General features: G+C 41.3%; 1 protein-coding gene across 2 annotated transcripts in view; it reads left to right on the forward strand.

Annotated features, from left to right (window-relative positions):
• Positions 1-15797, forward strand: part of LOC111181261 (cytoplasmic dynein 1 intermediate chain 1) — a 146745-nt gene that overhangs the window by 101704 nt on the left and 29244 nt on the right. For both annotated transcript variants that reach the window (XM_022586503.2, XM_089917652.1), the window contains exon 9: positions 14915-15055. In XM_022586503.2, the coding sequence (XP_022442211.2) occupies positions 14915-15055 (141 nt within the window). The remainder of the gene's footprint in view (positions 1-14914; positions 15056-15797) is intronic.

Below are 15797 nucleotides of genomic sequence, written 5' to 3' on the forward strand. Positions count from 1 at the left end.
TGTTTGTCCTATAAGAGTATTGAGTTTTGGCCAAAACCCCAGGCCCTGGGTGAATGTGCTTCAGACCTCACTTTTTGTCAGGAGGCCAAGTGGACTTGGGAGAGAGGGTGGAGCTGTCTGTTCAGACATGATTTTTAGTTTTACCCTTTGCCTCTGGAGCCAGGGCCCTGGCCCGCATCCAGCGCACGAAGAGAAGATTATGGTATTTTCTAGGTAATTTTAAGGAGCACAAACCCAAAGTAAAGTCAGGTGGTTTCAAGTCTGCACTGAATTTTTCATGTTAAGGATTTGTCCTGATTCGGGTTTTCAGCAGAGCTGTATTTTAAATGATGAAGGGAACTGTATTCTTCTGGAGACAGGCATGTTTTGGTTATTTGCTAATGACCTCTGGTTTTGCTTATGGGGAGTTATGTTAACAAATGGAAATGTAGCAAAATAAAACACTCTCTTTCCTACTTTCATTTTTTGCTTCCTTTTCCTTCTTTCTTAAACAATGGGAACGCTTGCAATAAGCTGTCAAAACCAGGCTATAGATATTAGTTATTGTAGCATCATTAATACTGTGTAAAAATAAATTAGTCACTTTGGCAATCAAACACATTCTTGTGATCTCCTGTCGGTGCTTTTAAACAGAGCCTTCCCCTGCTGTTTGATAGATCCTATTGTTAAGAGAAGAGGCTGTAGAGATGTATTCAAAAATTCTTTGAAATTTCTCCAGCCTCAGGAACCCATTCAGCAGGAATTAGCCTTTAAGGAGGCTGATAAGGAGAGCTCGGCAGGGGCCTGCCTGCTCTTGAGGTGAAAGGTTAACCCCAGGCCCTGGGTAAGAGGGCTCCGCTTTTGGACCCATGTCGTGCTCAGCTACCCTGCCTGCTTGCCTCGCCTTTTCCTGCCCTCTCACCCCATCCGCACCTCACCCTCCAGCTACCTTTTCTAAAAGAAAGGGACTTCAAGATGGAGCCTGCAGAGGGTGACAAAATTAAACCAAAATAAACTCTCATCTCAAGCACAGCAGACTTTGTTTCGGGGTGGGGGGTGGGGGGAAACAGCTCTCTATCCAGGCAAAAGTGACGGACTGAATCAGGCAGAATTGTCATTTCTGGTTCACGTTCAGTTGGGTCCCTGCAGTGGTTGGGCGTGTTGGTATCGAGGCAGCATCGAGTTTTCCACTCTGTGCCCTCCTTAGTTGTCCCAGTTGTCGCAACAACATTGCAGAACTAGAGGTGCGAAGTAAAGCGAAGTTGAAAATTAAAAAGAGGCTCTGCTGCCTCCAGAGAGGCTTTATATTCACCACAGGCCCTTTCCAGTGGAAGACACAGTAAAGCACAAAAGACTGCAAAAGAAACAGCATTCTGCCTTGTGCTCTCGGGGGCAATTCCATAAATGCAGAATCATAGGGTAAATGTGCCCATGTGGGTGTGCATTAGAAGCCAAGGAAAAAAAGAGAGCCTTCCTTCTCTTTTCCTTTGAGAGCTATATTGGTTTGCTAGGGCTGCCATCACAAAGTATCATAGATGGGGTGGTTTCAACAGCAGAAATTTATTTCCTCACCGTTTTGGAGACTGGAAGTCTAAGATCAAGGTATTGACAGGGTTGATTTTTTCTGAGGCCTCGCTCCTTGGCTTGCAGATGGCCGTGTTCTCCCTATGTTTTCCCTCTGTGCATATTTGTGTCTGAATCTCCTCTTCTTAAAAGGACACCAGTCATATTGGATTAGAGTCCACCCATATGACCTCATTTAACCTGAATAACCTCTTTAAGGAGGCTATATCAAAATAGTCACATTCTGAGGTACTGGGGGTTAGAACTTCAACGTATGACTTTTGGGGCCAACACAATTCAGCCTATAACAAAAACTAAGGTTATTTCATTATCACAGTTGACCCTTGGTTATGGACAAAGAAGTTAACAGTAATGAGCTTTTCTTGAGGTTCTTTCACACACACCCCACCCCTAGTGCCTGAAGGGCTCCAATCCCTCCAAGTCTGGCTCCCAGGGGCAGTAAAGCCCTGAAGGACCCGTGGATGTTGAGGGAGAGTTGCAGGAACAGTTGATGCATTATGGTTAATGTGAGAAGTAACTGTGTTTGTTTGTTTGTTTTGGGGTTTTGTGGGGTTTTTTTTTGCTTCCTGCAGGACTTTAATACATTTAATTTCCAGTTGCTGGCATTTGTGAATGTGATTTTTGCATGAAAATCATGGACTTATATTAATAGATTCATCTTTAAATGCCTGGATTTATAGCATAGAAGCTTCTTCCACAGTTCAGAAGTAACGTAAGTAGTTATCTCTGCAGTTTTTTAAAATTAATTTTTATTGGAGTATAGTTGGTTTATAATGTTGTGTTAGTTTTTGCTGTACAGCAAAGTGAATCAGTTATACATATATCCACTCTTTTTACGATTCTTCTCCCATATGGTCCTTACAGAGTACTGAGTAGAGTTCCCTGTGCTATACAGTTGGTCCTTATTAGTTATCTATTTTATATATAGTAGTGTGTATGTGTCAATCCCAATCTCCCAATTTATCTCTAGCCCCCCGCCTTTTCCCCCTTGGTAACCATAAGTTTGTCTGCTACATCCGTGACTCTGTTTCTGTTTTGTAAATAGGTTCATTTGTACCCCTTTTTTAGATTCCACATATAAGTGATATCATATGATATTTGTCTTTCTCTGTCTGACTGACTTCACTCAGTATGACAATCTCTAGGTCCATCCATGTTGCTAAAATGGCATTATTTCGTTTTTTTTTTATGGCTGAGTAATATTCCATTGTGTATGTGTACCGCATCTTCTTTATCCATTCGTCTGTCAGTGGACATTTAGGTTGCTTCCGTGTCTTGGCTACTGTAAGTAGTGCTGCAATGAACACTGGGGTGCATGTATCCTTTCGAATTATGGTTTTCTCTGGATATATGCCCAGGAGTGGGATTGCTGGATCATATGGTAGCTCTATAGAGAAGTAAGTTTGTTGATGCTGAATCCAAAGACCTGTTTCATCATTATCACCGTGTTCAGAATACGTTTATTAACTGGTGCAGGGTATCTAGTCACTGTGTGGTGCTGATTTGGATTCAGGCTTTCTATGGTCAGTACAGCATTCTCTTGTTTTCAGGCATCATTCTTCTTCTCCAGACAAATAAACATGTAAGGATATTCCATGAAAAAGCATGTTAATCTCCTTCTCAGATCAATAACTCTCTCTTGCTCTTCCTCTTTTCCTCTCTCTCTCTCACACACACAGACACACACTCAATTGAAATGTATGTATGTGTTAAAAAGAATCTCAGGTACATACTAATATTTTTCGTCCCAGGATAAGTTTTGTGTTTGTTGCGGTACGTGGGCCTCTCACTGTTGTGGCCTCTCCCGTTGCGGAGCACAGGCTCCGGACGCGCAGGCTCAGCGGCCATGGCTCACGGGCCCAGCCGCTCCGCGGCATGTGGGATCTTCCCGGACCGGGGCACGAACCCGTGTCCCCCGCATCAGCAGGCGGACTCTCAACCACTGCGCCACCAGGGAAGCCCATGTTTGTTTTTAATGAGGTAACATTCATCAGACATTCAATTCCCAATACCCTGTTCCTGTAATACACAGGAAGGCCTGACTAGATTTCCTACTGTCCAAGCCTAATTTTTTATTACTCTTTTTCATATCACCTTCCTCCACAAAAACAGTCCTCTATGTCTGGTTCATTGCCAGTGGTTTACAAACATGCTGAAACCTTTGCCATGACTGGGTAGTCTTCATCAGAGATTACATTTAAGGTAGCAGAGTGGGGGGAAAGGTTTAAACTGAAGTAGCATGCTAGAATAAGAGCCTAAGGAGGATGCTGAATCAAAAACCCATCAGGCAAAGTGGAGGTTCAGCCCTGGGGAGACTAAGAAAGAATCATAAGCCCAAAGAATCAGGAGAAAGTTCAAGGCTCTGCTCAGAGGTGTCAGGCAGAGATGGGGCTGCACCCAGATGCTGCCTGCTTCAGCATCCACTTTTAGTGCATCTTGTCTACCTCAAGATGCAGTGTTTGCCAGGCTCAATGCCAGGTGTGAGATATAAAGCCACATAAGAGATTGTCCAAAATGGCAAGGATGTTACATCAAAATGGCAAGTGGGTGGTCTTAAGAAATAAAGAAGGCAGACCTAGATTCAAATACCAGTAATATTAGGATCCTCTTAGAGATTTGTGGTTTGTGATTGGATGGGTTGACTTAAAGTATCATAGGCGTGTCTGAAAATTTTTCTTTTTTAAAATAATTAATTAATTTTTGGCTGCGTTGGATCTTCATTGCTGCGTGCAGGCTTTCTCTAGTTGCAGCAAGCGGGGGCTACTCTTCATTGCGGTGCGCGGGCTTCTCACTGCGGAGGATTCTCTTCTTGCAGAGCACGGGCTCTAGGTGCGTGGGCTTCAGTAGTTGTGGCTCATGGGCTCAGCAGTTGTGGCTCACAGGCTCTAGAGCGCAGGCTCAGCAGTTGTGGCGCACAGGCTTAGTTGCTTCTTGGCATGTGGTATCTTCCCGGACCAGGGCTCGAACGCATGTCCCCTGCATTGGCAGGTGGATTCTTAACCACTGCGCCACCAGGGAAGTCCTGGCATGTCCGAAAATTTGGATTAGCTTGCCAAATCACTTGAAGGGCCAACATGCGTCCAGACCAACCACTGCCATATTTCCCAGCCACTCCTCAACCTACCCTCTTAGCCTTTTGACACTTCTCTCTCCAAGACCATTGGTAAACCCCTAATTTCAAGTGTGCCGGCTTCTTTTTAGTACTCATCTTGTATCATACTGTCTGCTACTCATTCTTGCAGCACTCCCTCCTCTCCGTCAGCACCTCTCGTGAATGATTGTTTGGCACAGGCTTCAAGCTTGCCCCTCTTTCAATTCCAGACCTACATTTCGACTACCGGCTTAACTTAAGTGTCATCTCCAGAGACTCAAATGTACCATGTTTAAAATACAAATCAGATCTTCCTCCCCTACTCTGCTGCTGCTTCTATTTTCTATCATAGAAAAGCTGAAAACCCTTGCATGAATGTTAGACATCTCTGAACCTGTGTAGCACGTAGCACAATGCCCTGCACATTTATCAGTACATATTTAATAAATGAGTAGCTTATTGTATTAAAAAGTCTTAACTCTATACTCAAGACTATTCAGAACATGTCCTTACCTCCGTCTCTATCCAAAGCAAAATTATTGCCTATTATTCCTTAGGACAAATCCTCAGAGTCCACTGGGCTGTCCCCACTTCTCACCCTCCACCTGGGAATTCCATGCTGATGTCCACAGCCAGGTCTTTGTATGCTTTGCCTCTCCCCCACCCCTCCCCACCGACTGGCTTCCTTACCATCTGTCAAAGTCTATGCATCTTTCAAGGCCGGTCCCATCACCTGTCCTAGATAATACCTTCCTTGACCACATCAGACTAAGGTAACCACCAACATGCCATCCCTCCAGTCTCCGAATTCCTCTGGCACCTGACATCTGTACCACAGAATTTAGCACCTGGCTACCTACTTGTTCGCTTTCTTTGGTATAAACAAACCAGAAAGCCAGTCTCTCTTCCAGGGATTCACAGACGTGGTAAATTCCTCCTTGAGTTTTTCCCAAGAATGTGTCTTTGAGAAGAAATTTATACTCTTTCTTTCTTTCTTTCTTTCTTCATATGGGGAAATCTACGTACCTCCTTGTGACACGATGTGTTTTCCCCTGTGTCTTAGTTATCAGGAAATTTAGAGCTGATTCATTACCAGATTGTAATCATCAGGATCCTAGTATTAGCTGTCTATTCTATCTGCCTCTGTTGTGTGTTTATTCTTAATTTTGCAGTATATTTTGCAGTATATTTAACTTGTAAGACAACATAAGTCCTTTTGGAACAAAACGAGAAAACAGGCTCCCAAGTGAACAATTTCTTCTTCTTATTTCATAATTTTCATTTTCCTACCTGGATTTCAAGTCCTTATGAACAGTCAGATCTTGTATTTCTATTGATTTCCCAAAGTAGGAAGCATATGGTAGGTCCTCAATAAATCATTGTTGATGAATCAATACTTTTAGATATCCTAAGTGAAATAATGTACTTTGTTAAGGTAGGTTAGATTATTTTAAGCTGTGTTGGAAACACTTCCTAAAAATTACATAATTCTAACAAAGGGCCCTGAGTATATCTATTTCTGTTAGCATTTTGTTAAATGTTTAGAATATCAGAAGAAGGAAAACACAATAAAAATCAAAAGTTAAAGATTTGGCTATTACAGTGTCTAAGCATAACACTTAACACAAGCAAGAAGATTAATGAAATCAATAGTTTACTGCCATTAACACTGACCGATGACAGAGTGCATTTTTTCCCACAAGCCCAAAGCCCTGCTAGCTGCCTCTGTGGTAAACAAGACATTCAGGTGGTGCCTGACTTATTTTTTCTCCCCTTATCCTCATTTTCACTCCCCCTTCCTAATATAAGGTAGCAAACATTAAAATTGGCTTTCAGTAAACTACCTGTGCCAGTCACCAGATTCTTTTCTTCCCTTTTTTTTTTTGGCGGGGGCTGGGGGGGAAGAAGTGGGTTCCTGTTTTAAGCTCACCCAGGGAGAATACTTTAACTTTGAAAGAAACCACAAGAATGTAATCATCAAGTCACAGCCAGACTTAGCCTGTGTTCATACTTCCTGTCCTTTTACCCCTGCCCCAACCTGAGCCGCCCCCCACTACCCCGCCAAACATTCACCCACCAACACATAACTATAGCTGCTAAATATTTATACAGCCATGTGTGAATAATCCATATAAGTGCAAACACTTTTGAGACTTAAAATTCACCCAGCTGACTGGGCTTTATTGTTGTGTGAGAAGGGCTTGCTGAATCCTTTCTTTTGCTCTTTTAACCAGAGCGGAAATGTTTCCCTTTTCATTTCACGGCTATGCTGCGTGAGTTGCCCTCCCCAGCCTTCTCCTTCTAAGCACTAATGTTTGAAGAGAGAATGAGAATAACAAATAACAGATACAACTATCTACACAGTTATGAGATTCAAAGATACCTCCACCCCCGCCTCCTGATCTAACCCGCATGTCATGTCTGATGTTGGAAGATAAATTAAAACTCATCTCTGTTCCCCAAAGTAGCTGTGTTTGCATCAGACCAATGTAGCTCCATCTTGGGCAGCCTCATATGACCTCTTAGCCTTGCAAATCGTCCAGGGTTCATAATTAATACTAGGTTATTTTCCCATGCCCATCTTTAGTATCCTGAATCACCTCACCTCATGCTTAGCCGGTGTTTCCATTTTGCATAGAAGTTAATTTCAGTTTGGCTTAGGCAAAATAAAATAAGGTAAGCAAATCTGTTGCAAAGCAGGAAGCATATCAAATGTATTCCACGTCTGAACTGAATGTTTTGAACTTCTGCTTATGTGAGATTCTCTGTGCCAGTTCTCTCCACCGTTAAAATAAACACAACTGTCAGCTATCCTACTCCTGAATATAATATAAAAGATACATTGCATTTAACACCCGGAGACTCAGGGGTGCAGACCCACAAAAAACTTGCCTTGACCCTTTGAAAATGTGCCCTTCACATGTATGTAGGACACATATATAACAATTGAATGTATACGATATACATTCGATTGTTGAGCAAGTAGAATGAAATATTTAATTACTTAGACAATTTTACCATTAGATTTTAAACCTGGGTATTTGGGTATGTGACTTCTCGAAAAGAAATGAAATTTGTACAGCAGGTTCTTATTAGTTATCCATTTTATACATATTAGTGTATATAAAATTCAAAAAAAAAGAAATGAAATTTGTCTAAATGTTATATTTACTAAATGTAGTGCGATCACTAATGTCAGATTAGCTCTGAGAACTGGCGAGTGTTTACCTGGGGAATTTAGACGTAAGTTATGAAGGGAGAATCAAGGTGTAATCCATGGATCTAGGTTTATAACTTTATCTTTTTAAATTTTTAAGAATTATATGTTGGTAAAAAAAAAAAGAATTATATGTTGGTAAATTTATATAGTTATATATATATGTATGTATATAATTTATATATTAAATATAAATTTGTTTACAACGGGGAGAGAGTTTATAAGCCAGATGCTAGAGTGGATGGAGGTGGACAGTTTAAGGACCAGAGTGGAAATATTCTGCCACTTAATCTACCCACTAATAAAATGCAGTTGTGCAGTTTAACCCGCAATAGGAACAAATAAATAAAGCTGCTTAAGCCTGCAAATATGTCTATACTGGCTCCACCTTCTAACTTTTCAAGGCACGGCTACAACCACACTTCTAGCTGCTTCTAGGTCCAGCCCTAGGTCATCCCTCTACACCGGCTAATCCTTCACACCAGTCTCCATCCCGTCCCGCCTGCCTCCTAATACAGGCTCTCATCCACCTGAACATTATCTTCATATCGAATGTTTCTTTCTCTAACGTCATGTTGCATATGAAACCACTTGGCCGTGGTACGAGTAGAATTGGGGCAGCAGTAACCAAAGAGGGGCTCTTCTGAACTTGCTTGCTTCCTTCTACAGCCACAGAGTCTGTCCGAGAGAGACGGTCACCTACAGTCACCAGAGAGGATGGCCACCCACATGGTACCAATGAGCCAACTGTCGGGTGACCGTCTCTGCCCTGCCTCCACTCAAATAAGCCCGGAGGCAGAACTTACCAAAAGAGCCCTAGCAGCTGAGGTGAATGCAAACAGCTCAATTCAAAAGAGCACCCCTGCTTGCTGAGTGTCTTCACAAGGATTCTGTACAGATTTGTTTCACTAAAATGCCTGTTTTATAGGAGAACCTTTAGGTGGAGCTGATATGCATAAAACTCGTGCCAGTGCGGGGAAATAACTCCTTTTATGAATGAGGGAGGCAAAGCTGGTAGCTTTTTCCGTGGCTTGAAACACTCAAACACTAGTCAGAACCTGTGAATATGTATACATTCTTTTATATGGATTTATCCTCTTTATTGGTGGCGCCTCCTGGATTAGAAGGATTCTTCCATGCAAATAAGCCGTAGAGGAAGGTAGTGAAGCAAAGAATACCTTTTATGTGGCTTCAGTACTTACTTAGCAGAACTTCTACATTTATAGAGAGGCAAATGCTAAATTCCTGGATTTCTATAACCTTCTTTGTAATTCTTTTAATTAATTCAAGTTAAAGTCCTTAAATGTATTTTTGGTTAATGTACACAAACAACAAACAGACCCACTGTACATCTTCTGTTAAGAATAGCTCATCCAAAGTGTTTATGCCTGATTTTGAATTTCTGACCATGGTAGAAGCAGGTAAAGATATGATTTGGGTATCATGAGTATTGTTACAATATTAGCCACAGAAATTAAGATAAATACAGGATACTTTGTGCTTTAGAAAGACACTACATTAAATTGCAAATAATGTTTTCCAGCCATAGTACCAAATTCGCAACACTTCTTTTGGGCCAAGAAAGTTGGTGGTTTGGTTTGGTTTGGTTTGTGAGTTTGGGTTGGTTTGTTTGTTTAAGCACTTTCTTTTTATGGTAGAAGCATCCATTTTTGTGTGAGTTTGAAGTTTGGGGGTCCTTTGGTGGTTTTTTAAAAAGTGATATTGTGGTCTCACATTTTAGTGTTTCCTGGAAGAACTAGCTGGCTATTTAATTACTTCACAGGAACCCACATGACAATTTTTGAAGGACATTTTCTTATTACTCATTGTTTAGTATTTTGGTCATCATTTTTCCCCCAACAAGATATAGTTTTCAAGGTAAGACTCCATTTGTTTTCCTTTTATTTCAGAATAAAAATATAGAAATTCTACTGTTAGTTGTCCACCCCGACCTGACCTACCCATGAAATACCCCCTTCCCCACTCCCCCGTCACCAAAAGAAAGGTCCATGGTTTGGGCAGGCATTTCTAAGTTGGCTTTGAGAGCTAACCATTTACAGGCAAATGAAACCTCAAGAACCACAGTGTTTGGAGGTGTTAGGAGGCATTTTAACACAAATCTTCCTATTCACCAGCCTGCAAAAAAACTAAAGCCCATTAGGATGCCTTGAGCTGCCTGATAGGAGGAAAAAAAAATCATATAGAGGAAAATAAAACAAACACTATATTCCCTGGATGTGACTTTGGTACATTTCTAACGTCAGAAATAGAAATTCATCTCTCATGAAATCATTTTACAGTTAACTGACTGGAAAAATACGCAGCTCTAGTCATTGTCAGAAGTATACTTATAAAATCAAAGCTCAATCCAGAGATCGTCTTTATTGTAAAACGTTGATGGATGTTGTAACTGTTCATTTTTGAACAGAGTTCATTACCTGCCTCTCTTTTGTAAATTTAATATTCTTTACCCCTTCTCTGGTCAAATAGGAGGTCTTTTATTACTTTTATTATTTCAGTTTTTCTCACTGAAAACTACCCTCGTACATCTTTGTGTATTTTGGTGAAATACAAAGTAAAGAAGAATCACTATGATATGAATTCCACAGAACATCAAGGAAGATGGCTTTAATTATAATACTTAGTTTTGAATAACTCTTTGTTAAACTTTCACATGCTTTATTCCACTCAGCCCTTACCACAGAACAGAGTCATAGAATCACAAAGCCAGTGGGAACCCTTGAGGTCAATTGCTCTAGCTTTCCATCTTACAGATGAAAAATAAACTTCAGATCCAAGAATGTTAAGTTCAGTTTCCCAAGGTCTGTAGTTTTTCCACTTTCTTCTACTTCCTTTTCTATTCCATACTCCTTGTGTTATCCCCATCTATCAGATGAGTCCCTCACCCAAAGTTGTATAGACATTCAGTGAACTTGAACCCGGATCTTTGCCTCTTAGCATCATTTTATTCTGCTCTCTAATGCATGGCCTGCTTTAATCTCTGCTGGCTAAAGGCCTATTTCCATCCTGTTTCCTAGTTTTCAGGAAAGAAAGACTTCTGTTAGTGTCACAGGGTGCTGAGGCTGCCTGGACTTGTATGGGTGACATCTTCAGGATTATTAATAACCGATTCAGGAACTGAAACATTGTGCATGTGATAGTTTTGAACTCTTTCTACAAGTTACAGTGTGCTTAGTAAGTACTGGTTGAATTGACGGGGACAGCGAAGTGGAGAGGTAACAGATCTTTTGCTCTTTCTGTAAAGACTGAAGACCTTCACTGTGTTTCATAGAGGACCACACGGTTCCAGCATATAGAGGATGTGCTTAACAGCTAGAAAAACCCGAGAACCAAATCCACCACCACCACTCACAACCTTCGTGGCCTTGGGAAAGTTTCTAACTTTCCTGAACTATAATTTTCTCTTCTGTAAATACCGTCTACCTTACAGAGATTTTATGCAGATTAAATTAGACAATGTGTATAGTCAGGCACACGCAAGCACCCAATAATGTACCCTTTCCTGCCCTTCAAGTCTGTCTGGGAGGTGACTGGTAGCCTGCTTCTCCGCTCTGTCTGAGAATCAGGGCATTAAAATCACACTGGTCGGTGTCTGGATATTTTAACATTTTGGCACAGTTCTGGAAACCCGTCTAAAACACAGGGCGTCGCAGCTTTATTTCATTGGCATGTGTCACACATGCCGTAGTCTGCGTTACAAGGCAGTTTTCCTTTTTGTTCTCTAACGGGTCTCTGATACCAAACAGGGCATCAGAAAAGAGAACACGCAAGTGAAGGGGTTTGTGTCTAGTGAAATTTGATTGTCTTAAAAAACGCTTTCTATGGTAACACATAGTGGAATGATATTTAATTTACTAAATGGCCTTGAGTATTTTGCAGGGTTAATATTTAAAATCACCAAGCTTCTGTATCTTTAATATATAAAAATGATATTATAGGATCCTCCTCAAAAATCATTGGTCACATTTGCCCCTACCCGCCCCACCTTTTCAAAACTTGTAGTGTTCTAAAATCGGTGATAATGCAATAGCAAGCTATAACAACTTTGTAGATACAAACATATGTTTCAAAATTCAAAAACAGAATCTTTAGACCCTCATGCTTTTGATATATTTTGTTAATATTTCATGATATATATGTAAATTATGAAATGTTTTATATTAAATGTTTGAGACAAATTTTCAATGAGGTTTTCAGCTTACCCTTTGAGTTCCAACTAAGATAGAATGGAAAACTCCTCTATTGAAAAAACTGCACTTCATATTCAGAATAGCACTGCTTACTATTGTAAGAGTGGCATTAGCCTATGCCTATAGCATGTGCTGTTCTAAACGTGGGAACTGTTGCTTCATAGATGTCGGTCCCCTCGGTACCCTAAAAATGCCTTCAATCTCCACCAAGACTTCTTCGTCCTGTGAATTTATCAAGGTTAGAACAAAGCCTTTGAAAATATAAATGCTTCTCCCTGCCCCAAACATGCACAATCTGTAGCTTAGAATTAACTTGCACAGTGACTTCAGTCTTGGAGGCGGGAGGTGATAAGGGGGCTGAAGAAAACCTAGGGAATAATAGCATTTCAATACAATACTGTTAAACACGAGAAAATTGGTTTTTGGTAAGATGAACAAAGCAGTTATTTCCAGATGTTTAAAAAGTAAAATCTCCAGGATATACTGGAGTTTTGACCAAGTTTCTTCTAAAGGAAGACACCAAAAGAAAAAAGGAAAGAAATACCACTAGAGATTAGCAGCGTAATTTGAGAGAATTAACATATTGAATAATATCAGCTCCTTAGAAGATGACTGTTTAAAGCTAGATGGTTTTCTAATTGATCAAAGCAAGGACTGAAGATGAGTTATGTGTATTGAATGTATGCGTGCATCTATGTCTAGACCTCTGTGTACTCAGTTATACTATCAGCTGGGTTATTAAGAGAAGATACTGAGAACTGACTTTTTAAAGCATGTGTAAGTCTTTTCTACCCTTTGATTTTAAGAAAAATGTGTTACTCATATTCTCTAACAAATAGTGACTAGCTAGCTACAAAATCAAGAATTTGGGGCAGGAATAATCTCCTATGAAGACTTAGGATTTAATATTCACAAGTAGTCAGTGAAGGAGCAGCTACTCCACCCTGCCTTTTTTTATATTAATAAGGAAAAAAGATGATATAATCATATTAATTTAAGGTCATTGGGTATTCAGATTTGCTGAAGGAAGGTAGTTTGAATCACCTCATCCAAGCAGTGAGAGGAAGAAAAAAAGCTACATAAATAGCAAATAGGCAGATAATCTTAGCTCCAAATTACAGTGCACATATGGGAGATCATGAACTTTTTGGCATAGAAGAGGTATAGGGTATTAAAATACAAAACTATAAGGCTAAATGTCCATTTAATTCTTTTTGAGATCTCAATGTCACATGTTCGTTTTAGGTACTTCTTAAACTAAAAATAAGACCACACACACCACCCGCCCCACACATACAATGTCCCATCTAAAATCTTCCGCTGCTTTAATAGTCTTACAGTTGTGTTCACGTCTCAGCAACGCCAAAGCAAGATAATTCCTGGAAAGAGAAATCATGTATAGTCACTACCTTAACAAATTTTTGCATTAGGTTTAGGCTGTGGGAGTTTATTGTCTTCCCATGATTTTTCTCACCTTGATTTCAGCACACACATTTTGTGCATTTTATTTTCATTCACAGTACATTTGGGGAGTTTGCTCGAATATTTGGAGCTGATTCCCCACAGATACATTCTTTGAACATTTTATGCAGAAAGTATTTGATTGTTCATATTGTATGTTACCGTTTTTTGATCTTATTACTCTGGCCTGTACAGGCATTCAGCTGAACCCATGAAAGGAGTACAGACAGCTGACTGGATGAGGAAGACATTGGGGGAAAAAACTCCCATTGTTTAGATTTCTGTCAGAGGATATAAGAATGCTTAATTTCTTTTATCTCTAGGGCTTTCATTATCATTTAAATTTCATTTTACATTAATTGATCAGGGATTAGTAAAGCCATTATGCAGAAATTAGAATAAGACAAGCCAGATGGAATGAATAATTCATGAAGTCCAATTACGTTTTATTTCTGGTGTACTTTCAAACTTGCCTCTGACTTCTCTGCTATTTTGATGTGACAATATTCACAGGAAATCAAGAGTGCCATTTTAATTTATTGTATCCCTCCGAAGGGGAAGCATTTGTAGGCAGTAGGGGTGTGCTAGTGCATTTTCCCCAAAAAACACCGATTTCAGGGCTCTTAGAAATACTGAGTAATCTAGAAAACGTGGTCCGCCTCCTACGAAGGTTCAGGGGCATTGCATTGAGCCCCGCCAGTCCACCTGATTTGGGTGAACTGACCCTGGAGAGAGAGACCAGAGACTCAGAACCGCGAGATTTTTCACCTCCCAGAAGAGCTACAAATCCCTTTAAAGTATGTATCCCCATCCCCGCCGCAGAGGAGCCATTAAAGTATAAGTTTGGCCTCGAGTTGGATTGGAGGCAGAGTTGCAGCTACAGAAAACGACCGCGAGGTGGCAGGCGTTGCCTTCAATGCCAAGGGTTCTGGGTCTCCGGGACCGCCGGGGCTTCCAGATCCTTCCCCGCGGGTCTGATCCCGGCAGGCAGAGCACGCCTGGGTTCGGGCCCTGAGCGACTCGCAGAGCATAGCCCGGCGAGATCTCCGAGCTCCTGGGCAGCCCCGGCCACCTGTCTGGAATGTCTAGCACGACTGTGTCTGAAACCGCCTTCCCCCGCCCGTCCCAGCCCCCAGCCCCTAGCCCCTTAAGAGTCCCTCCCCGCCTCCCCCGCCCCCCTCCCCCCACCGTATTTACTTATGCCAGTGGACAGTTCTAGTAACATTAAAGCTGCGGTCCACCTTCTCGAGGACTTTCATCTCGGGAAGTTTTATGACACTTTGTGAATGTGCAAAGTTTTTAATTAGCCTCGCTAGACAGCCCGAGGCAGCCGCAGCGCCACAAAGTCTTCACGGTCTCTCTGCTTTACAGCACAACAAGCCGCTCTACTCCTTTGAAGACAATGCAGACTATGTGTACGATGTCATGTGGTCCCCCGTGCATCCCGCGCTCTTTGCCTGCGTGGACGGGATGGGGCGCTTGGACCTCTGGAACCTCAACAATGACACCGAGGTGAGCGGCGGCGCAGGCGCCGGGCCGGGCGGGCTGGGAGGGGGGAGCCGTCGGCCTCTCTCCGTCTCCCCCCTCTCTCTGAAATGGCCTTTTTTGGACAGACCCTCCAATTGCAGCTGGGCTGCCGACCCCCCATTCTCCGCTGCTGTGCAGGGTATTGGCAGATGCGTTGGCCCCAAATCATTTAATCTCACTTCATCCCTAAACCGTGGCGGAATCTTGGACAATTGACGACCCTTCTCTGCAAAGAGCAAAACCATACGTGTTCACGCCTTTTACTGCGGGAAAGGACACTCGGGCATATTTCAGGGTGTTGAAATAACTCTATTGGCAAACACTTGGAAAAGTAAGCTTCTGTGGACTTTTGACTTGAGATTGGGCTTTTTAAAAGGGCTATTTGCCAGTGTTCGCTACTTGCACAATTTCTGTTTTAAATCCATAAAAGATGATTCTCTTGACCGTTTATGTTTAGATCTAGTCTCCATTTGAAATTTACAAGGTGAATAATCCTTGACTAAGATACCGAACTCACAGACAGACTTTTATAAGTTTCAAACTCTGAACATGTATGTTAAACTCAGTATTTTTTTAATGAGATTTTAACATGTCACATTTAGAGTCCTTCACAAGTGAAAAATGTTTTCAAAAAGCAATTAACAATAGGAAATAGTCTTTAAAAAATTTTTGCTATATATATTAATGTTTTAAAAATTATGCCACGTATATTTTTCCTTTTTTACAC

The sequence above is a fragment of the Delphinapterus leucas genome, chromosome 9 (genome assembly GCF_059928025.1).
Source record: "Delphinapterus leucas isolate spDelLeu-1000000601 "Yukka" chromosome 9, BTC_Dleu_Yukka2, whole genome shotgun sequence".
NCBI lineage: Eukaryota > Metazoa > Chordata > Mammalia > Artiodactyla > Monodontidae > Delphinapterus > Delphinapterus leucas.